Raw genomic sequence first — 25175 nt, 5'->3', positions numbered from 1 at the left:
ACAAAATCCTCAGAACAGTGCATGGCACCCAGTAAATACCATGTAAGCTCCACGAATTATTCTCTTCTTCCTCTGTTCGCACCTGGATAATACTTAATTGGTAGCAAGCTTCAAGACTCATCCTAGACGTTATTTCCTTAGTAGGCTTCTCTGGTTCTTAGTGAAGGTTCCCCTGTTTTATGCTCCACAAGTACTGATCCATTCATATATTGTATTCAGAACGCCATTCATTCATTCTTCAAATATTTATTGAGAGCTTTGTGTGTGTGTGTGTGTGTGTGCTGGGGCCTGTATCAGGTGCTAGGGACACCACAGAAGTGAAAACAGACCTGGTTCTTGCCTTCATGGAGCTCACAGCCCAGTGTCGCCTCTTTACAACTCTCTTTCCATCCCCCAACCACACATCGTTGGAATGCACTCCGGTTCATGTCTACCTTCCCTGCTGACATCCCTGCCTTCCCTGCTGATGTTTGTGCTGAGCAGGTAGGGCCTAGGCCCCAGCAAACATTCAGTCATCAAGTCTTGTTACAGAAATAAATGAATGAATGGCTGAAGCTCAGAGTCAGTCTTGTGAAGCTGCCCATCTCCACCCCTTTGTCATGGCCTTTGGAGGGGCTGGGTGCTAGTGTTGACCTTTGACATCACAGAAGCAATGGCCAAGAGATGAGACAGTGACCTGTCAAGGCGCAGGTGAAATCTGATAGGGGTGGGTGGATTTGGCATGTGAGGAGGTTGGGGTGAGGGAAGGAAGTGAGTGGGGAGGGAGAAGAGACTGCTCTAGTTCACACTAGAGACCCAGACACCTGTGGAGGCGCAGGTGTTGTCATCCTAAAGGGGAGGAGGAAAGGGTGAGTGACAGAGGGGCTGAGTGCAGACTTGCCTGGGCCAGGTCTGGAGCTGACCTTGGTTCTAATGCTCACCTTGTGGAAAGAAGAAAGCTGGCAGCCAGTATCTTGAAGGAAACCCCTCAAGGAAATTGTTCTCTGACTCCTCAGGGTGTTTGCATTTTTGGCTAGATGATGGAATAGACTGCTTCCAAATTGTGACAAATCTCATATACCTAGTGGAAGGCAGACCACAGGTTGGGGGGTTAAGGTCATAATAATTGCACAGCTTTGGGTGATGTGGGCCATTTCCTCCAGTCCCTCCCCTCCCAGGGCCCTTCTTTTAATTTTCATTTCAACTCCCCCAATGCAGGACTTTTATCAGGTCCTTGAATGGAAGCCAGCTATGGTTTTAAGCTCATAAGGGAAAAGGGGGACCACAAAGGCTGCAAGTCCACAGATTTCGGTAACAAGAGATGTCATTATTATAGTGGGAATCCTGCCTGTGCCTTGCGGAATCTCGTTTGTTGTTTTTGAGGCACAGACTTCTCCCAAAGGATATAAAGAAATGTGGGTCAGATGTCTGCAGTGCTGCTGCTACGCTTATAGTTAAACGGTATAGGAGGCAGCCTGGCACAGACTTTGGAACCAGTTCTGGGTTTGAATCTCAATACTTGCATGTTCTAGTAGTGAAACCTTGGGCATTTCATGTCATTGGACTCAGTTTCCTCATCTCTAAAATGGGGATGATGATAATGATAGCACCTACTTCACATCACAGGGCTGCTGTGAGAACTGAGTGGGCCGCTGTGAGTAAAGCTCCTAGAGAAATGCTCCATATCCTGTGAGGCACTTGCTAAATGTCGCTACTCTAATGCTTCTCCAGCTATTTTTATTGTAACTAAAAACACATTTAAAAATTACATGTGGCCGGGCGTGGTGGCTCATGCCCGTAATCCCTACACTTTGGGAGGCCAAGGCAGACGGATCACTTGAGGTCAGGAGTTCAAAACTCCACTACTGAGTGGAATGATTTTGGAGGGGATGGGGGGAAATTAATAGGTGACTGAGTCAAGATTTGAACTCAGCCTGACTTAAAAAGTTGAGTGTTTCAATGACTGGACTAAGCGGCTGACCAGCCTGGCCAACATGGTGAAACCTCGTCACTACTAAAAATACAAAAAATGAGCTGGGCATGGTGGCAGGTGCCTGTAATCCCAGCTACTAGGGAGGCTGAGGTAGAAGAACCGTTTGAACCCAGGAGGCGGAGGTTGCAGTGAGCCGAGATTGTGCCACTGCACTCCAGCCTGGGTGATAGAGCGAGACTCTTGTCTCAAAAAAAAAAAAAAAAAAAAAAAAAAAAATACACGTAACTAATTATTTCCGTTCACATTTCACCCTGTGCATTTCTTAGGAAAGAGAAATGTACTATGTTGTAGTCATAACTCTGTCTCTTGGAGTGGAGGGAGTTTACTCAAGACTCAACATTATTAGGTCCCCACTTTCTCAGCTCAAACAGAGGAATCCCGCCCTTGCTTAATTCACATGTAACTGTGACAACCCAAGGAGACCAGGCATGGGAAATGATATCATAAACCTTTGGGCTTTAAGCAAAAATGAGGAAGAAATGTAAAGCAGCTTTCATCCATACCGACGCTGTATTGCAGTATAAGCCACTTTGGCCCAAGAATTGAAGAAATTCAGTCGCTGGATGAGATCATCAATCCAGGAACTCAGTGGCTTACATGATCTGTAGGCGTGTTTCTGTTGGGATGTAAAGACAGTCACATCATTTTGTTTCCTTGTCTTTGGGGTCATTAGGAACATTTATGCAAACCTTGGTAATAGACTCAAGTGCCAGGCAGAAATAACTTGGCAGGAGAATGTCATTTTCCAACTGAAAGCACATAATGAAAAGTCTAAACCTTATTACCAGGGCAAAACAACATTATCTTAACAGTGTTTTGGATAAAACGCTTGGAAGCTTCCATCCTGGCTGAAGGCTTTTATCACTCTTCTCAAATCTTTTCATTTTCTCACCTTCTTTCCTTCTCTCTGGGGAGATTACCTTCACATGCTATTAGGTATGAGCAATTTCAACTTCCTGGCCTTCCCCTATACAAAGTTCTATAAATCCCACCCACTGTCTACTCCCTTACCTACCTTTGCCTTCCAGTTCTGAGCCTAGCTGCCTCTGCCCTTACCCTTGTGGATTCAGCTTTCCATTCTCTAGCGCTGTTTATTAACGCTCCCTTCCATCTGAACTACACAAACCACCCAACACTCAATCCTACCTGTTTGTTGCAAGTGGGGAGGAGGAGACCCTTGCAGCCCTCTAGCTTATTTCTCCTTTTATTTACTGTCCCCTCTTCTGGAGTCTTCATTAGAAATCACAAGCAACCTTCTATTTTCCATATTCAAACCTCACTCCCCGCACTGTATCCTCTGCAGCTTTTGACGGACCTCATTGCTTCCTCCTGCTTTCTCCCCTAGGCTTCTGTGACTAGACTCCATCCTGGCTTTCTCTTGAATTCTCCAACTACTTCTTTTTAGGTCTCATTCATTGGCACCTCTTCTTCCCTCCCTCCAGGCTGGTGTTGCCTGGAATCCTTTCAGCCCTCTTCTTTTGCTATTTTATATTCCCTCTCCCAGATTGAATCCATGGCTCTGTCTAGGTTGGCGACACCAAGTGCTCGCTTTGCAGCCCGTGCTCTTGTCCCATTGCTTTTCTTATTTATTTATTCATTTATTTATTTATTATTATACTTTAAGTTCTAGGGTACATGTGCACAATGTGCAGGTTTGTTACATATGTATACATGTGCCATGTTGGTGTGCTGTACCCTTTAACTCGTCATTTACATTAGTTATGTTTCCTAATGCTATCCCTCCTCCCTCCCCCCACCCCACGACAGGCCACAGTGTGTGATGTTTCCCACCCTGTGTCCAAGTGTTCTCATTGCTCAATTCCTGCCTATGAACATGCGGTGTTTGGTTTTCTGTCCTTGCAATAGTTTGCTCAGAATGATGGTTTCCAGCTTCATCCATGTCTCTACAAAGGACATGAACTCATCATTTTTTTATGGCTGCATAGTATTCCATGGTGAATACGTGCCACATTTTTTAATTCAGTATATCACTGATGGACATTTGGGTTGGTTCCAAGACTTTGCTATTGTGAATAGTGCCACAATAAACATACGTGTGCATATGTCTTTGTATTACAGCAGCATGCTTTATAATCCTTTGGGTATATGCCCAGTAATGGGATGCCTGGGTCATATCGTATTTCTAGTTCTAGATCCTTGAGGAATCGCCACACTATCTTCCACAATGGATGAACTAGTTTACAGTCCCACCAACAGTGTAAAAGTGTTCCTATTTCTCCACATCCTCTCCAGCACCTGCTGTTTCCTGACTTTTTAATGATTGCCATTCTAACTGGTGTGAGATGGTATCTCATTGTGGCTTTGATTTGCATTTCTCTGATGGCCAGTGATGATGAGCATTTTTTCATGTGTCTGTTGGCTGCATAAATGTCTTCTTTTGAGAAGCGTCTGTTCATAACCTTTGTCCACTGTTTGATGGGGTTTTTGATTTTTTCTTGTAAATTTGTTTAAGTTCTTTGTAGATTCTGGATATTAGCCCTTTGTCAGATGGGTAGATTGTAAAAATTTTCTCCCATTCTGTAGGTTGCCTGTTCATTCTGATGGTAGTTTCTTTTGCTGTGCAGAAGCTCTTTAGTTTAATTAGATCCCATTTGTCAATTTTGGGTTTTGTTGCCATTGCATTTGGTGTTTCAGTCATGAAGTCCTTGCCCATGCCTATGGCCTGAATGGTATTGCCTAGGTTTTCTTCTAGGGTTTTTATGGTTTTAGATCTAACATTTAAGTCTTTAATCCATCTTGAATTAATTTTTATTAATGTGTAAGGTGTAAGGAAGGGATCCAGTTTCAGCTTTCTACTTATGGCTAGCCAGTTTTCCCAGCACCATTTATTAAATAGGGAATCCTTTCCCCATTTCTTGTTTTTGTCAGGTTTGTCAAAGATCAGATGGTTGTGGATGTGTGGTATTACTTCTGGGGGCTCTATTCTGTTCCATTGGTCTATATCTCTGTTTTGGTTCCCGTACCATGCTGTTTTGGTTACTGTAGCCTTGTAGTATACTTTGAAGTTAGGTAGCATGATGCTTCCAGCTTTGTTCTTTTGGCTTAGGATTGTCTTGGCAATGCAGGTTCTTTTTTGGTTCCATATGAACTTTAAAGTAGTTTTTTCCAATTCTGTGAAGAAAGTCACTGGTAGCTTGATGGGGATGGCATTGAATCTATAAATAACCTTGGGCAGTATGGCCATTTTCACAATATTGATTCTTTCTATCCATGAGCATGGAATGTTCTTCCATTTGTGTCCTCTTTTATTTCGTTGAGCAGTGGTTTGTAGTTCTCCTTGAAGAGGTCCTTCACATCCCTTGTAAGTTGGATTCCTAGGTATTTTATTCTCTTTGAAGCAATTGTGAATGGGAGTTCACTCATGATTTGGCTCTCTGTCTGTTACTGGTGTATAAGAATGCTTGTGGTTTTTGCACATTGATTTTGTATCCTGAGACTTTGCTGAAGTTGCTTACGAGCTTAAGAAAATTTTGGGCTGAGATGATGGGGTTTTCTAAATATATAATCATGTCATCTGCAAACAGGGACAATTTGACTTGCTCTTTTCCTAACTGAATACCCTTTATTTCTTTCTCTTGCTTGATTGCCCTGGCCAGAACTTCCAAGACTATGTTGAATAGGAGTGGTGAGAGAGGGCATCCCTGTCTTGTGCCAGTTTTCCAAGCGAATGCTTCCAGTTTTTGCCCATTCGGTATGATATTGGCTGTGGGTTTGTCATAAATAGCTCTTATGATTTTGAGATACGTCCCATCAATACTGAATTTATTGAGAGTTTTTAGCATGAAGGGCTGTTGAATTTTGTTGAAGGACTTTTCTGCATCTATTGAGATAATCATGTGGTTTTTGTCTTTGGTTCTGTTTACATGATGGATTACATTTATTGATTTGTGTATGTTGAACCAGTCTTGCATCCCAGGGATGAAGCCCACTTGATCATGGTAGGTAAGCTTTTTGATGTGCTACTGGATTCGGTTTGCCAGTATTTTACTGAGGATTTTTGCATCGATGTTCATCAGGGATATTGGTCTAAAATTCTCTTTTTTCGTTGTGTCTCTGCCAGGCTTCAGTATTAGGATGATGTTGGCCTCATAAAATGAATTAGGGAGCATTCTCTCTTTTTCTATTGATTGGAATAGTTTCAGAAGGAATGGTACCAGCTCCTCTTTGTACCTCTGGTAGGATTCGGCTGTGAATCTCTCTGGTCCTGGACTTCTTTTGGTTGGAAGGCTATTAATTATTGACTCAATTTCAGAACCAGTTATTGGTCTATTCAGGGATTCAACTTCTTCTTGGTTTAGTCTTGGGAGGGTATATGTGTCCAGGAATGTATCCACTTCTTCTAGATTTTCTAGTTTATTTGCATAGAGGTGTTTATAGTATTCTCTGATGGTAGTTTGTATTTCTGTGGGATCAGTGGTGATGTCCCCTTTATTATTTTTTATTGTATGTATTTGATTCTTCTCTCTTTTCTTCTTTAGTAGTCTTGCTAGTAGTCTATCGATTTTGTTGATCTTTTCAAAAAACCAGCTCCTGGATTCATTGATTTTTTGAAGGGTTTTTTGTGTCTCTATCTCCTTCAGTTCTGCTCTGATCTTAGTTCCCACACAATAGTAATGGGAGACTTTAACACTCCACTGTCAACATTAGACAGATCAATGAGACAGAAAGTTAACAAGGATACCCAGGAGTTGACCTCAGCACTGCACCAAGCAGACCTAATAGACATCTACAGAACTCTCCACCCCAAATCAACAGAATATACATTCTTCTCAGCACCACATCGCACTTATTCCAAAATTGACCACATAGTTGGAAGTAAAGCACTCCTCAGCAAATGTACAAGAACAGAAATTATAACAAACTGTCTCTCAGACCACAGTGCAACCAAACTAGAACTCAGGATTAAGAAACTCACTCAAAACAGCTCAACTACATGGAAACTGAACAACCTGCTCCTGAATGACTACTGGGTACATAAAGAAATGAAGGCAGAAATAAAGATGTTCTTTGAAACCAATGAGAACAAAGACACAACATATCAGAATCTCTGGGACACATTTAAAGCAGTGTGTAGAGTGAAATTTATAGCACTAAATGTCCACAAGAGAAAGCAGGAAAGATCTAAAATTGGCACCCTAACATCACAATTAAAAGAACTAGAGAAGCAAGGGCAAACACATTCAAAAGCTAGCAGAAGGCAAGAAATAACTAAGATCAGTCCCGTTGCTTTTCAATAGCTCCACTTGAGAGCCCCTCTAGCTCCTCACACTTTCCATGTCCAAAATAGGATTTCTTCATCTTTCCCTCACACAGCACGTCTTTCTGCTCACCCTGTCTCTGAATGCACTAGTTCCTACCCATTTGCCCAAGCCGGACATTTCTACCTGACTCATCTTACCTCTTGTCACTCTGTCAAGTGAGCAATGGTCTCAGCCACATGTGACTGTACTTAGAGTGTACAAACTCAGCAGTGTTCTTTCAGCCTTACTTTGCACTTGTAGAGTCCTAGCTGTTTCACCATGGGGCTTGCTAAGAATGTAATAAGGCCTCTCTGCTTTTTAGTTTCCATATCTGTAAAATAAGGTCATTGGAGTGGGGATTCCCTAAGAGCCTTTTAAGCTCTGAAGTCCTGTGATTTTGGATGTGTCTCTACATCTCAATTTTTCATCACAGCTTATATTCAGTTTTAAAGAATTATAATTGTTATTGTTTCCTCTTGTCTGTCTTCATGTTTTCTCTCAGGTTTTTAAATAACTTCATTGAGGTGTAACTCATATGCCATACAACTTACTTATTTAAAGGGTACAACAGTGTACAAGTTAATGGTTTTTCGTATAGTCACTGAGTTGTGCAACTACCACTGTAGTCAATTGTAGAACGTTTTCATGACTCCAAAAGAAAACCCTCTCAGCATCCATTCTCCAATTCTCTGTCACCCGCAAACTGAGGCAACCAATAATCTACTTTCTGTCACTATGGATTTGTCTATTCTGGATATTTCCTGTAAATGAAATCATATAATATATGGTCTTTTGTGATGGTCTTCTTACACTTAGCACAGAAGAACTACTGTTTTATCCATATGGTAGCCTGTGTCAGTACTTCATTCGTTTTGCTGGCTGAATAATATTTCATTACAGGGACATATCGTATTTTATCCATTCATCAGACAATGGACATTTGAATTGTTTTCACCTTTTGGGTATTATAAATAACGCTGCCATGAACATTCATGTGCAAGTTTTTGTGTGGACTTTATTTATTTATTTATTTATTCATTTTTTGAGATGGAGTCTCCCTCTGTTGCCCAGGCTGGAGTGCAATGGCATGATCTTGGTTCACTCCAACCTCTGCCTTCTGGGTTCAAGCAATTCTCCTCCCTTAGCCTCACAAGTAACTGAGATTACAGGGACCCACCACCATGCCTGGCCATTTATTATTATTATTATTATTATTATTATTATTATTATTTTTAGTAGAGACGGGTTTCACCATGTTGGCCAGGCTGGTCTCGAACTCCTGACCTCAGGTGATTCACCACCTTGGCCTTCCAGAGTGCTGGGATTACAAGCATGAGGTCCCATGCCCAACCTGGATTTGTATTTTAATTTCTCTTGAGTATATTCCTAGGAGTGAAATTGCTGGGCTAAATGGTAAATCTGTTTAACTTTTTGAGGAACTACTGGACTATTTCCAAAGTAGATGTACCATTTTTCATTCCCATGAGTGATGCATGAGGGTTCCAATTTCTCCCAATGCTTGTTTTTGTGTATTTTTAATTATCTCCATCTTAGTAGGTGTGAAGTCGTATCTCATTGCAGCTTTGATTTGCATTTCCCCAAAAGCAAATGATGTTGAACATCTTTTCACATGTCTACACAGGTTTTTAATCTGGTATAGGATTCAGGGTTCTGGAAAAGGCCATTGCTAATCCTAAGGGGAGAAGTTCATTTCTGGAGAAATAGTGTTTGTGTCCAACATCAAGCTTGTTAATTTCCTACTCTGTGCTGCCAGATCTTCTATGGCTTATAATTTCTGGTCTAATAAATTTTGTGTTTTTACAATTTGGTCTTCTGTTTAAGACCACGACCCAGTAATTTCTTCATCATTTTGTTCAGCTTTGTTTCTATTTTAAAAGCAATGAAACCTAACACTTATAGTAATACCAAGAGTACATCTACTTCGACATGAACTGCCATGATACATAGTTCACACACACAGAGAATGAGAACTACATGACGGTGCCGCCTGTGGCTAACAGTGACTGTTAAGAGGCATTCCAACTTCAGAGATGTGAAAATATGAAAAAGTACGTCAGCATCTTTTAAGAGTTACATATTTCATCACACAGATGCACCATTTAACTTCACCATTCCCTTGAGCTTGGACATTTATTTCAAGCAAGCAAGAAAATAGGAAATAATAATAATTGCTTACCTGCCACAATTTAGGCACTCTCATATTAAGAAAAGAGTTAAGTATTTCCTCCAATTCTTGGGTGAGGATGATCTCTCCTTTTATAGCAAGTTGAAGATCTTTTAAAGATTTATGTATGACAAATAATAACTTATCAAATCGTTTAATTTCTTGCTTCAAAAAGGTTAGTAAGACACAATGGATAAGGCGGTCGTGATCTGGATTTTAAAAAGAGATAAAATTTTGATATTTTATAGATTAAAAAGAGGCTTTACATGGAGAGACTTAGGCTTTGAAAGTTAAGGGAATTTCATGTTTCTTGACCAGGGGTTGATAAATGTTTTCTGTAGAAGGTCAGATAGCAAACATTTTAGGGTATGGGGACCACATCACCTCTGAAAGCTACTCGACTCTCCCCTTGCGGTGTGAGTGCGGCCACACTATATACTGGTATAGCCACACTATCTACTATGTGTGGATGCATAGACAATATGTCATAAGTGTGGCTGTGTTCCAATAAGTTTTATTTATGGGCACTCAAATTTGAATTTCACATAACATTTATGTGTCACAAACTATATTTCTTCTTTTGATTTTTTTCAACCATTAAAAAAATGCAAAAGCCATTTTAGTTCACAGGCTGTACAAAAACAAATGCTGGGCTGGACTTGGCCTGTGAGTCCTAATTTGCCGACCTTTGATTGAGACTCAACAATAATACTGTTTTGATAGACTATTGCTCAATATTTGGTTCCCAAATAAACTTCCAAATAAACTAAATAAAATATCGGTATTAAAATTTAACTGGGGGGGGGGGCCCGCCATCGCTGAGGCTTAAGTAGGTAAACAAAGCCGCTGGGAAGCTCGAACTGGGTGGAGCTCACAGCAGCTCAAGGAAGCCTGCCTGTCTCTGTAGTCTCCACCTCTGGGGACAGTGCACAGCTGAAGACCAACAGGGGAAGCAGCGGGGGCCGGTGCAGATGCGAACAACTCTGTCTGACAGCTTTGGGGAGAGCCGTGGATCTCCCAACGCGGAGGTTGAGATCTGAAAACGGACAGACTGCCTGCTCAGGTGGGTCCCTGACCCCTGAGTAGCCTAGCTGGGAGACATCCCCCACTAGGGGCAGTCTGACACCCCACACCTCACAGGGTGGAGTACACCCCTGAGAGGAAACTTCCAAAGGAAGAATCAGACAGGTACACTCGCTGTTCAGCAATATTCTATCTTCGGCAACCTCTGCTGCTGATACACAGGCAAACAGGGTCTGGAGTGGACCTCAAGCAATCTCCAACAGACCAACAGACAGTCCTTCGGACTGTCAGAAGGAAAACTATCAAACAGGAAGGACACCTATACCAAAACCCCATCAGTACGTCACCATCATCAAAGACCAGAGACAGATAAAACCACAAAGATGGGGTAAAAGCAGGGCAGAAAAGCTGGAAATTCAAAAAATAAGAGCGCATCTCCCCCTGCAAAGGAGTGCAGCCCATCGCCAGCAACGGATCAAAGCTGGTCAGAGAATGACTTTGACGAGATGAGAGAAGAAGGCTTCAGTCCATCAAACTTCTCAGAGCTAAAGGAAGAATTACGTACCCAGCGCAAAGAAACTAAAAATCTTGAAAAAAGAGTGGAAGAATTGACAGCTAGACTAATTAATGCAGAGAAGATCATAAACGAAATGACAGAGATGAAAACCATGACACGAGAAATATGTGACAAATGCACAAGCTTCAGTAACCGACTCGATCAACTGGAAGAAAGAATACCAGCGATTGAGGATCAAATGAATGAAATGAAGCGAGAAGAGAAACCAAAAGAAAAAAGAAGAAAAAGAAATGAACAAAACCTGCAAGAAGTATGGGATTATGTAAAAAGACCAAATCTACGTCTGATTGGGGTGCCTGAAAGTGAGGGGGAAAATGGAACCAAGTTGGAAAACACTCTTCAGGATATCATCCAGGAGAACTTCCCCAACCTAGTAGGGCAGGCCAACATTCACATTCAGGAAATACAGAGAACGCCACAAAGATACTCTTCCAGAAGAGCAACTCCAAGACACATAATTGCCAGATTCACCAAAGTTGAAATGAAGGAAAAAATCTTAAGGGCAGCCAGAGAGAAAGGTCGGGTTACCCACAAAGGGAAGCCCATCAGACTAACAGCAGATCTCTCGGCAGAAACTCTCCAAGCCAGAAGAGAGTGGGGGCCAATATTCAACGTTCTTAAAGAAAAGAATTTTCAACCCAGAATTTCATATCCAGCCAAACTAAGTTTCATAAGTGAAGGAGAAATAAAATCCTTTACAGATAAGCAAATGCTTAGAGATTTTGTCACCACCAGGCCTGCCTTACAAGAGACCCTGAAGGAAGCCCTAAACATGGAAAGGAACAACTGGTACCAGCCATTGCAAAAACATGCCAAAATGTAAAGACCATCGAGGCTAGGAAGAAACTGGATCAACTAACGAGCAAAATAACCAGTTAATATCATAATGACAGGATCAAGTTCACACATAACAATATTAACCTTAAATGTAAATGGACTAAATGCTCCAATTAAAAGACACAGACTGGCAAACTGGATAAAGAGTCAAGACCCATCAGTCTGCTGTATTCAGGAGACCCATCTCACATGCAGAGACATACATAGGCTCAAAATAAAGGGATGGAGGAATATCTACCAAGCAAATGGAAAACAAAAAAAAGCAGGGGTTGCAATCCTAGTCTCTGATAAAACAGACTTTAAACCATCAAAGATCAAAAGAGACAAAGAAGGCCATTACATAATGGTAAAGGGATCAATTCAACAGGAAGAGCTAACTCTCCTAAATATATATGCACCCAGTACAGGAGCACCCAGATTCATAAAGCAAGTCCTTAGAGACTTACAAAGAGACTTAGACTCCCATACAATAATAATGGGAGACTTCAACACTCCACTGTCAACATTAGACAGATCAACGAGACAGAAAGTTAACAAGGATATCCAGGAATTGAACTCATCTCTGCACCAAGCGGACCTAATAGACATCTATAGAACTCTCCACCCCAAATCAACAGAATATACATTCTTCTCAGCACCACATCACACTTATTCCAAAATTGACCACATAATTGGAAGTAAACAACTCCTCAGCAAATGTAAAAGAACAGAAATTATAACAAACTGTCTCTCAGACCACAGTGCAATCAAACTAGAACTCAGGACTAAGAAACTCAATTAAAACCGCTCAACTACATGGCAACTGAACAACCTGCTCCTGAATGACTACTGGGTACATAACGAAATGAAAGCAGAAATAAAGATGTTCTTTGAAACCAATGAGAACAAAGATACAACATACCAGAATCTCTGGGACACATTTAAAGCAGTGTGTAGAGGGAAATTTAGAGCACTAAATGCCCACAAGAGAAAGCTGGAAAGATCTAAAATTGACACTCTAACATCACAATTAAAAGAACTAGAGAGGCAAGAGCAAACACATTCAAAAGCTAGCAGAAGGCAAGAAATAACTAAGATCAGAGAAGAACTGAAGGAGATAGAGACACAAAAAACCCTCCAAAAAATCGATGAATCCAGGAGTTGGTTTTTTGAAAAGATCAACAAAATTGACAGACCGCTAGCAAGACTAATGAAGAAGAAAAGAGAGAGGAATCAAATAGACACAATGAAAAATGATAAAGGGGATATCACCACCGACCCCACAGAAATACAAACAACCATCAGAGAATACTATAAACACCTCTACGCAAATCAACTAGAAAATCTAGAAGAAATGGATAATTTCCTGGACACTTACACTCTCCCAAGACTAAACCAGGAAGAAGTTGAATCCCTGAATAGACCAATAGCAGGCTATGAAATTGAGGCAACAATTAATAGCCTACCCACCAAAAAAAGTCCAGGACCAGATGGATTCACAGCTGAATTCTACCAGAGGTACAAGGAGGAGCTGGTACCATTCCTTCTGAAACTATTCCAATCAATAGAAAAAGAGGGAATCCTCCCTAACTCATTTTATGAGGCCAACATCATCCTGATACCAAAGCCTGGCAGAGACACAACAAAAAAAGAGAATTTTAGACCAATATCCCTGATGAACATCGATGCAAAAATTCTCAATAAAATACTGGCAAACCGGATTCAGCAGCACATCAAAAGCTTATCCACCATGATCAAGTGGGCTTCATCCCCGCGACGCAAGGCTGGTTCAACATTCGCAGATCAATAAATGTAATCCAGCATATAAACAGAACCAAAGACAAGAACCACATGATTATCTCAATAGATGCAGAAAAGGCTTTTGACAAAATTCAACAGCCCTTCATGCTAAAAACACTCAATAAATTCGGTATTGATGGAACGTACCTCAAAATGATAAGAGCTATTTATGACAAACCCACAGCTAATATCATTCTGAATGGGCAAAAACTGGAAAAATTCCCTTTGAAAACTGGCACAAGACAGGGATGCCCTCTCTCACCGCTCCTATTCAACATAGTGTTGGAAGTTCTGGCTAGGGCAATCAGGCAAGAGAAAGAAATCAAGGGTATCCAGTTAGGAAAAGAAGAAGTCAAATTGTCCCTGTTTGCAGATGACATGATAGTATATTTAGAAAACCCCATTGTCTCAGCCCAAAATCTCCTTAAGCTGATAAGCAACTTCAGCAAAGTCTGAGGATACAAAATTAATGTGCAAAAATCACAAGCATTCTTATACACCAGTAACAGACAAGCAGAGAGCCAAATCAGGAATGAACTTCCATTCACAATTGCTTCAAAGAGAATAAAATACCTAGGAATCCAGCTTACAAGGGATGTAAAGGACCTCTTCAAGGAGAACTACAAACCACTGCTCAGTGAAATAAAAGAGGACACAAACAAATGGAAGAACATACCATGCTCATGGATAGGAAGAATCAATATTGTGAAAATGGCCATACTGCCCAAGGTTATTTATAGATTCAATGCCATCCCCATCAAGCTACCAATGAGTTTCTTCACAGAATTGGAAAAAACTGCTTTAAAGTTCATATGGAACCAAAAAAGAGCCCACATTGCCAAGACAATCCTAAGTCAAAAGGACAAAGCTGGAGGCGTCACGCTACCTGACTTCAAAGTATACTACAAGGCTACAGTAACCAAAACAGCATGGTACTGGTACCAAAAGAGAGATCTAGACCAATGGAACAGAACAGAGTCCTCAGAAATAATACCACACATCTACAGCCATCTGATCTTTGACAAACCTGAGAGAAACAAGAAATGGGGAAAGGATTCCCTATTTAATAAATGGTGCTGGGAAAATTGGCTAGCCATAAGTAGAAAGCTGAAACTGGATCCTTTCCTTACCCCTTATACGAAGATTAATTCAAGATGGATTAGAGACTTAAATGTTAGACCTAATACCATCAAAACCCTAGAAGAAAATCTAGGTAGTACCATTCAGGACATAGGCATGGGCAAGGACTTCATGTCTAAAACACCAAAAGCAACAGCAGCAAAAGCCAAAATTGACAAATGGGATCTAATTAAACTAAAGAGCTTTTGCACAGCAAAAGAAACTACCATCAGAGTGAACAGGCAACCTACAGAATGGGAGAAAATTTTTGCAACCTACTCATCTGACAAAGGGCTAATATCCAGAATCTACAAAGAACTCAAACAAATATACAAGAAAAAAGCAAACAACCCCATCAAAAAGTGGGCAAAGGATATGAACAGACATTTCTCAAAAGAAGACATTCATACAGCCAACAGACACATGAAAAAATGCTCATCATCACTCGCCATCAGAGAAATGCAAATCAAAACCACAATGAGATACCATCTCACAGCAGTTAGAATGGCAATCATTAAGAAGTCAGGAAACAACAGGTGTTGGAGAGGATGTGGAGAAATAGGAATGCTTTTACACTGTTGGTTGGATTGTAAACTAGTTCAACCATTATGGAAAACAGTATGGCAATTCCTCAAGGATCTAGAACTAGATGTACCATATGACCCAGCCATCCCACTACTGGGTATATACCCAAAGGATTATAAATTATTCTACTACAAAGACACATGCACACGTATGTTTATTGCGGCACTATTCACAATAGCAAAGACTTGGAATCAACCCAAATGTCCATCTGTGACAGACTGGATTAAGAAAATGTGGCACATATACACCATGGAATACTATGCAGCCATAAAAAAGGATGAGTTTGCGTCCTTTGTAGGGACATGGATGCAGCTGGAAACCATCATTCTTAGCAAACTATCACAAGAAGAGAAAACCAAACACCGCATGTTCTCACTCATAGGTGGGAACTGAACAATGAGATCACTTGGACTCGGGAAGGGGATCATCACCCACTGGGGCCTATCATGGGGAGGGGGGAGGAGGGAGGGATTGCATTGGGGAGTTATACATGATATAAATGATGAATTGATGGGTGCTGACGAGTTGATGGGTGCAGCACACCAACATGGCATAAGTATACATATGTAACAAACCTGAACGTTATGGACATGTACCCTAGAACTTAAAGTATAATAAAAAAAAAAAAAAAAGAAAAAAAAATTTAACTGGGAAAATTATCATAGTCCAGCAATTTAGCCCCTTAGAGCTGGGTTTGGAGCCATCTCTGGGCAATGAGGCTTCCTCTGTCTTCCTGGGCCTGCCCTGATTCCCCTTAGCTTCTGAGTCAAGTGGTCTTTCAGCAGAAGGTCCATCTAAACCTCTGTTGTTCCAGAAGGCAGATAGGCAGAGAGACCAGGCACCTAAGAGCTCTTGAGAATCTCCCAAGCGGAGTTGCTGCTTTCTGGTTTGCTACACTTATTATTTCTTCACTTTTGATTTCAGTGCCACATGCTACCCACCCCCAAACTAAAGCATGACTTTCTTCTGTGCTCTCTGTTTTTCAACTTGGAGAGAGGAGGCAGAGACTGAATTTTCCATCTTATCTCAGTCTTTTCATTTCTATGGACTTTTTGTCCTATCTTTACCTTACTCCTGATGCCAGAGTAAGTTTACCTTACTCCTGATGCCTTACTCCTGTCTCATGCTCACCTTCGAGATTTTTAGAAAGAGACTCCCAAATGGAGCTTGACATCATGCTCTTCAATGTGCTTGGAGTTCCAACAGCACTTTCTTCTTTCTCCACTGTCAGTGGCAGCCGCTTTAGCAAGTCGGATAGAATTTCCATCACCAGTTCATCCTTACTCTGCTCAGGTCTGCAAAAGAAACCAAGAAAAGAATGAGACACAGAACAGGAAGGGGGAGATGGGGAGAGATTTGTTAAAGGATTCAAGATTACTGGTAGACAGGAGGGATAAGTTTAGTGTTCTATACCACTGTAGGATGACTATAGTTAACAAAAATAGATTATACATCTTCAACTAGCTAGAAGAGAGGATACTGAAAGTTCCCAACACAAAGGATAAATGTTTGAGATGATGGACATGTGAATTGCCCTGATGTGATCACTATATATTGTATGTATTGAAACATCACTATGTACCCCAGAAATATGTACAATTATTATGTCAATTAAAAAAATAAAAATTGGCCGGGCGCAGTGGCTCATGCCTGTAATACCTGCATTTTGGGAGGCCGAGGCAGGCAGATCACTTGAGGTCAGGAGTTTGAGACCAGCCTGGCCAACATGGTAAAACCCTGTCTGTACTAAAAATACGAAAATTAGCCAGGCATGGTGGGCACCTGTAGTCCGAGCTACTCAGGATGCTGAGGCGTTAAGAATCATTTGAACCCAGGAGGCGGAGGTTGCAATGAGCCGAGGTCGTGCCACTGCACTCCAGCCTGCGTGACAGAGCAAGACTCTATCTCAAAAAAAAAAAAAAAAAAAAAAAAAAAAAAAAAGAAAGAAAAGGAAAGGAAAATAAAAGAAATCAAGAGAATAACAAGCTACAGATCCATCTAATATTAGAGGGCCCTCTGCTTAAATTCCATCTGAAGATAAACGTATCTTCACAGAACCTCAAAACTATACTATGGTTTAGTTAGACTATGAAATTCATTTTACAGACGAGAAACTGTTCAATGTATTTTAGACATTTGCAAGGAAATATGTATTATAAAAGCTTTTTTAGGATTTCTTTGTAAAATAATCATCTGAATGCATCTGCAAAACAATGAAAAAGAGGAGGCAACTAAACAGAGCATGCTGAAGCAGCTGCATGGAGAATTCCACTGCTTGCTCCATTCCTGTGTTGACATGTAGGGCTTCTTAATCACACAGTCCGTGGGTGGTGACGGGGGAGTGTGTGTCCAGGCCTAGGTGAGGCTGCAATACTACACAAAACCACTAAACACTAGAGCTGGAAGAGCTCTTTGGAACCCTTTTAAAGATGATGAAACCAGGGCCCAGGGAAGTGGGAGGACCTCCTTAGTTAGTGGATGAGTAGGAAATGGGGCACATCTCTTTTGAGTTCCCTCTCTCTGTTGCTCTGTTTACTAGCAGGGACTGATTTTTCTTTTCCTTTTCTTTTCTTTTGAGACGGAGTTTTGCTCTGTCGCCCCGGCTGGAGTGCAGTGGTGCAATCTCGGCTCACAGCAATCTCCGCCTCCCGGGTTCAAGCAATTCTCTGCCTCAGTCCCCGAGTAGCTGGGATTATAGGTGCCCACCACCACGCCGGCTAATTTTTTGTATTTTTAGTAGAGACGGGGTTTCACCATCTTGGCCAGGCTTATCTTGAACTCCTGACCTCATGATCCACCTATCTTGGCCTTGCAAAGTGCTGGGATTACAGGTGTGAGCTACCGTGCCTGGCCAGGACTAATTTTTTAACAAACACTCCAGGTTTCACAGTCAAATGAATGTCGTCCTTCAAGATAAGCAATAACCTTAAAGCTGCCACTAAGTATTTAGTCCAACAGTGCTGCTTCGGTACCAGTTTACAGAACACCTGAGGTCACATGGCTCCTTTGTCATCACACTGTTTTGACTTTAAAGTTGATTATCTCCATAGAATTCAATCCAGGTAGCTTCAAATAATTCAAAAGGTCGAAAGGTGTCAAAAATCAAACTTACCTTCAGAGGGCAAAGATTTGCTACCACTAAGGAAATTACATTGAATATGATAGATTTTTGAATTAAGTCCCACAGACAAGTCTCTAATAAGCAAATGCAGCAAGATTGGGATAATTATAGCCTCTCAAAGTGACCAAAGGGACATTAATAAACATATCTAGTATGTTTATTAGAAGCATTTCCTTATAATATGTTGGTATCTTAAATATTTGTAATGTTTAAGAGAATTGGGCCTCGTAATACCTTGTGTTAGATTGGGGTCAGTCTTGTGACCCCAATTAAAAGAGATAATTGAGAAACTGATTTATGATTTTAGGTTGAAATCTCATTAGATAGATATATAATATTAGGGAATAAGAGAATTTAAGATTCACCACATTTATTTGATTATTAGATTTATAAAAGTTGCTCAAAGATTTGAGAAGGTCTGGCAGACAAATTAAAGTACATTAACTTTATAATGAATATTAATATATTTGAAAATGTTTAAGTTTATAAATGGGAGCAAACATTCAAATATCTTTTAAAAGTGTTAAAATTTGTTAGACATACAAATTGAAAAATTAGAACTTAAATACGTAAGGAACTAATTGAAGTAGAATTTAGTTTCTTTACCATGTAGACTATACTTTTCTACATATCTCTTCAAATGAATTTTTTTTTGAGACAGGGTCTCAGCCTCCCAAGTTCTGGGACTACAGGTGCTCACCACTACACTCGGCTAATTTTTGTATTATTTGTAGAGACGGGGTTTCTCCATGTTGCTCAGGCTGGTCTGGAACTCCTGAGCTCAAGCAATCTTTCCATCTCAGCCTCCCAAGGTGCTGGGATTACAGGCGTGAGCTGCCAGACCCAGCCTGATAATTTTTGACCAACAGTTTTTCTTAGCGAGTTCTTACCTGATCATGAGGTTGGCGGTGGTAGTTTTTGGTTGCATGGCAATCAGATTTTCAATAAACTCTTCGCCTTGGGTCTCCCAGCAGCTCCTGATGGCCTCTGGGTGTATTCCTAAGACCTCGGGAGGGTCATCATCAGGTAAGGACTGGATAATGTGTATGTAGTCCTTTATGCTTGCAGATCCTGGAACTGGTTGACATATCTGAAAATTTAACCATTTTGTTAGCTTTTTTCTTCAATCCTGCTACTTCTGAACACTTTGTTAGTTTTTGCCAGAATAAGATATCTACTTTCAGTAATGCTTGAAGACAATATTTTCCCATGAAATTTTATACCGAAGGCTTTCTTATTGCATGTTGTATATTTTAGACACTGTAAAAAGCAACATCTGGGACTACTGTATTGTAATGTGCATATGATATGCATGTATAACTTTCTTGTTGGGAAAAGAGAGAAAGAAAAAAAAAACACTTTAAAGGTGAGGGTGATTCTGACCACCCATAGATAATGAATGCAATTAAGGCTTGAACAAATCATTTTACTTTTGTAAAAGCTATAGAAGGAATGTGAGAATGATCTTAAGAATAACTGATCACTGACCAAAAAGAGAAATGCATTGTTCATATGGTCAGGAAAGTGGGTGATGGTGGCTTTCTTGATATCATTAAGGAAAATGTTGAAGAATTAATAAAGGTCAGAGGGAAAAATCAAATAACAGTCACTGATAAAAAAAATTACCTGCAGAAGAAGCAAGATTATGACAAAAAACAGGAAGAGCTGGCAAGCTGAAACTGTCATAAAATTCCCAGTGTTTTAAAGCAACTGAACAGTTGAAATATAAATTTCAGAATACATTTCTGTCATGTAATATAATCCTGCCAATGCGATTGTATACTGTATGTTACAGTATACCTTATTCTCTTAGTGCATACTTAATGTAATAGTGTGTATGAAACCACGCACATTGTATTCTTTGGGCAATTTAAAGAACCCCAAACTTTTTTTTTTTTTTTTTTTTTTTTGAGATGGAGTCTTACTCTATCACCCAGGCTGGAGTGCAGTGGCATGATCTCGGTTCACTTCAACCTCTGCTTCCCAGATTCAAGTGATTCCCATGCCTCAGCCTCCTGAGTAGCTGGGATTATAGGCGTGAGCCACCATGCCTGGCTAATTTTTGTATTTTTAGTATAGATGGGGTCTCACCATGTTGGCCAGGCTGGTTTCAAACTCCTGACTTCAAGTGATCTACTCTCCTCATCCTCCCAAACTGCTAGGATTATAGGTATGAGCCACCACACTTGGCCAGAGAACCCTAAATTTAACTAATATGTTATTTGAAACAGTTTTTTTTTTTCTTTTTTTTCAGACAGGATCTTACTCTGTTGCCCAGGATGGAATACAGTGGTGTGGTCATGGCCCACTGCAATCTCCACTTCCCAGGTTCAGGTGATTCTCAGGCCTCAGTCTCTTGAGTAGCTGGGACTACAGGTGCGCACCATCACACCTGGCTAATTTTTGTATTTTTAGTAGAGATGAGGGTTTCACCATGTTGGCCAGGCTGCTTTCGAACTCTTGGCTTCAAGTGGTCCACCTGCCTCAGCTTCCCAAAGTGCAGGGATTACAGGCATGAGCCACCACACCTGGCCTTAAGACAGTTGTTTGTTTGTTTGTTTGTTTGTTTAGATGGAAATCTTAAAAAAAAAAAAGCTCTCATAGATTTTTCTTCCTTAGCAAATAGTGCATAAAGGACATAATTTAATGCCTTCTTGTTGACTCAGGGTCATCAACATAGACCATTGCTATCCATTCTATAGATGCCTTACAAATGAATTTCCCTAAAATATTTTTACTGTTTTCTTTATCTATCCATATCGTCAAGACCCCAGACAGACAACCTGGATATGACCTCTTTTTCTCTTGATATACCAGCTCACAATGATCACCCACAGCTGTCATCTTCCTTTTCATCTTCCATTCACCTCTCTTATCCAAATTCCCACCCATCAAAGTTTATGTCAAGTCCAACCCTCCACAGTCTAAGGTCAGAGGTCTGTAGGATTCTTTCCTCTGCTAGCAGCCACTCGACAGGCACACACAGTTGCTGATGTCTAATATGGAGTTTTCTGCTCCACGAATGTGAAGGTTTGGATAGAGGATAGAAACTGAGGGGGAGAAGAGGGGATAAAGAACAAGAGATGTGGGATTTCTGTAAACTGACAATAGCATCTATTCCCTATGGTTATTTTGAGCATTAAATGAGAAACATATATCAAGTGAGTGGCCTGGAATCGTTGATTTATAAATGTTAGCTCCCTTGTGCTTTGTATCTTACACTTTGGGTTCTTAGAGGACATGAACTATTTTTAAATCATTCTTTTTGTTTACTGCCCTGCACAATGTTATATTTAATAGAGTCATGGGTAAATTACTTTTATAATACTGAAAGCTAATAAAAACCTTTAAAAATGAACATCAAAATTCATTTAAATATGTATTTTAAATAATGCAACAATGTTTACTTTAAAATTATTGAGAAATGAAAGAAGATTAATTCTTTTCCTACCCCATCACTGGAGAAACTGAAGTCATCTTTCAGCACTTCAGGATTACAAAATTTGTAGAGCAGGGTCTTCAAGCATCGCTTGTCCCAATTATCAATTACCCGGCCACCGTAAATCACTTCTCCAATCAGGTAGCGCAGTGCTTGCCATGAAATACTGGGCTGTCCTCTCAGGGAATTTTCCAACACCTTAATGGCAACCTTTAGAAAACCCATGAGTCTTTATTATTTCGATATGTGTTTCCAGCTTACTCACTCTGACTTTTTAACATAAAATCAACTCTCAAACAGCTGCATATATTCTCTTTTTAAAAAATTTATAGAAATAGGCTAGGCACAGTGGCTCAAGCCTGTAATCCCAGCACTTTGGGAGGCCAAGGGAGGTGCATCATTTGAGGTCAGGAGTTTGAGACCAGCCTGACCAACACGGTGAAACCCCATTTCTACTAAAAATACAAAAATTAGCTGGGCGTGGTGGCGGGTGCCTGTAATCCTAGCTACTTGGGAGGCTGAGGCAGGAGAATAACTTGAACCCAGGACATAGTGGGTCACAGTCAGCTGAGATCATGCTACTGCACTCCAGCCTGGGTGACAGAGCGAGACTCCGTCTCAAAAGAAGAAGAAGAAGAAGAAGAAGAAGAAGAAGAAGAAGAAGAAGAAGAAGAAGAAGAAGAAGAAGAAGAAATATATATATAGACAAATATATATATATATTTTATTATATATATTTCATTTGTCTTACTAGAATAGTTTATATTTACTAGAATAGTGTGTGTGTATATATATATAAATATATATATATATATATATATATATATATATATAGTAAGACACAAACATTGGGACTTAAAAAAAAGTGAGACCTTTTTTTTAAGACAGGGTCTCGCTTTGTTGCCAAGGTTGGAGTGCAGTGGTGTGATCTTGGCTCACTGCATCCTTGACCTCTCCAGCTAAAGCGAACCTCCCACCTTAGCTTTTATCCTCAGCCTCCCTGCCTGGCTGATTTTTGTATTTTTTTGTAGAGACAGGCTTTCGCCATGTTGCCCAGGCTGGTCTTGAACTCCTGGGCTAAAGCCATCCGTCTGCCTTGGCCTCCCAAAGTGCTGAGATTACAGGCGTGAGGCACGTGCCTGCCCTGGGACATTCACTTTTATCCACTAGTTCTTTTTTGTTATTGTTGAATAGGCATTGAGCTATTTAATTGCTGTTATTTGTTTGAATAGGCAAAGCAGGCATGTGGTACTGAATTCAAAAAGGGCAAAAAGGTAATAAAGTAAGATTTCCTCCACTCCCGACTTTAGCAGTCAGATCCTGAGGGCACCATTGACAGAATTCTTGTGTATTCTTACAGAGACGTTCTATTTGCACATAGGTTGACTTCTTCTCTTCTCTCTCCTTCCTTCGCTTCTCCTCTCCTTTCTATCCTTCTTGTGCTCTTCAACTATTTCTCATCTCCGCCTCCCTTTCCTCTCCCCCTTCCTTCCTTCCCTCCGTCCTTCCCTCCCTTCCTCCCTTCCTTCCTCCCTTCCTTTTTCCCTTCCTCCCTCCTTCCCTCCCTCCCTTCCTCCCTTCTTTCTTTTCTTTCTTGATGGAGTCTCGCTCTGTGGCCCAGGCTGGAGTGCAGTGGCGCGATCTCAGCTCACTGCAACCTCCACCTCCCGGGTTCAAGCGGTTCTCCTGCCTCAGCCTTCCGAGTAGCTGGGACTACAGGCGCCCGCCACCACGCCCGGGCGGGGTTTCGCCGTGTTAGCCAGGATGGTCTCGATCTCCTGAACTTGTGATCCGGCGGCCTCGGCCTCCCAAAGTGCTGGGATTACAGGCGTGAGCCACCGCGCCCGGCCCTCCTCTCCCCCTTTCTTTCTGTTTTCCTGTCTTTTCCCCGCCACAAATGCTAGTTTAGCATACACACTGTGCCGCAGTTGGACAATATATTTCGGTTATCAATATTCAGTGGCTGTAACAATTCATATGTACACTAACAGTGTGTGAAGGAATTTCTTTGTCACTGTTCTCTCATCCCTGCCACTAACAGGAAATGTTGGTTTATTTAATTTTTGCCAGTCTCATGGGCGGTACGTTTGCTGTTAGTTTAATTTGTATTTCACCTAGTACTGGTTATTTTGAACATCTTTTCTTATGTCCGTTGGTCATTTAAATACAATTCTCTGTACACCGCCTATTTTTCCTTTGGCTTGTTTGTCTTTTTCTTGTTAATAGATAAAAGCTCTTTGTATATCACAGATATTAACTCTCTGTCAGTCATCTGCGTTATCCTAAATCTGGCATTTGTCCATTGACTTTATTTTGCCACCATTTGCCATATAAAAGTTTTTTGTAATTAAATATGCCTATCTCTTCTTTTATGGTTCTGGGTTTTCAATTAGGGTTACTTGTTCCCAACTCCAAGATTGTACATGTAATCTCCTAGATTTATTTTGGTTATTTATATTGTTATACATTTAAATTTTATTCCATTCTGGAATTTATTTTTCTATAGGATATAAGATAAAGGAACCAGTAATTTTCTTCCAGCTAGATGGACAGTCATGCCAGTATCATTTACTTTTTGCAAATTCCTTTTTCCTGAGTTGAAATATTACCTGTGTCAAATGTTAAAATCTCATAAAAACTTAGATTTCTGCACTCCCAACTATGTCTCACCGATTTATTGTCTACTTCTCTGCCAAACAATATTGATTTTAGTATAGTGGATTTTTACCATGTTTTCATATCTGGTGAAGGAAGACCCCTTCAGGATTTTTCTTTTTTGTACATTTCTAGCTTATTCTTCAGCATCTGTTCTTCCATATGAATTTTATTAATTCCAAAACTTCTCTAATAGGATTTTAATTGGAACTGCAGTATATTTGATTATTAATTTTGGAAGAATTGATAGCTAGGATATGGGAAGTCTTCCCATAAAGAACATTGATGCATTTATTTAGGGGAGGCAGGATTAAAAAATAAACGTGGAATCAGACTTCCACTTATTACCTATGTAACTTGGGCAGGTTTCTTAGGTAGCCTGTGCCTCTATATCCCCATCTGTAAAATGAGGATAATTAGTGTTCTTACCTCATAATGTTGTTGTGGGAATTAAATAATTCGGATAAAGCAATCCAAATATTTTAAGCTCTCAACAAATGTTATGCCTCTCTTTTCTCTTTAATTTATGCTATTCTTTATTTAGGACCCATATGTTTCATGTTAAATTTATTCCTCAGTATTTAAATATTTTCATCACTGCTGTGAAAGTAACGTTTTGCCT

The 25175-nt window shown here is 40.5% G+C and overlaps 1 protein-coding gene across 2 annotated transcripts in view; it reads right to left on the bottom strand.

Annotated features, from left to right (window-relative positions):
- DNAH14 (dynein axonemal heavy chain 14) overlaps positions 1–25175 on the bottom strand; it is a 575377-nt gene that overhangs the window by 8219 nt on the left and 541983 nt on the right. Inside the window, exons 78-83 of one of the 2 annotated variants that reach the window (XM_030936505.1) lie at positions 21911–22108; positions 19350–19549; positions 16470–16633; positions 9431–9627; positions 2476–2588; positions 921–1060 (exon numbers count right to left, since the gene is read on the bottom strand). In XM_030936505.1, coding sequence (XP_030792365.1) covers positions 921–1060; positions 2476–2588; positions 9431–9627; positions 16470–16633; positions 19350–19549; positions 21911–22108 — 1012 coding nt within the window. The remainder of the gene's footprint in view (positions 1–920; positions 1061–2475; positions 2589–9430; positions 9628–16469; positions 16634–19349; positions 19550–21910; positions 22109–25175) is intronic. The other variant, XM_030936506.1, reaches the window with a different exon arrangement.

Source organism: Rhinopithecus roxellana, chromosome 8 (assembly GCF_007565055.1).
Source record: "Rhinopithecus roxellana isolate Shanxi Qingling chromosome 8, ASM756505v1, whole genome shotgun sequence".
NCBI lineage: Eukaryota > Metazoa > Chordata > Mammalia > Primates > Cercopithecidae > Rhinopithecus > Rhinopithecus roxellana.
This window is presented reverse-complemented; position numbering and strand designations above follow the sequence as displayed.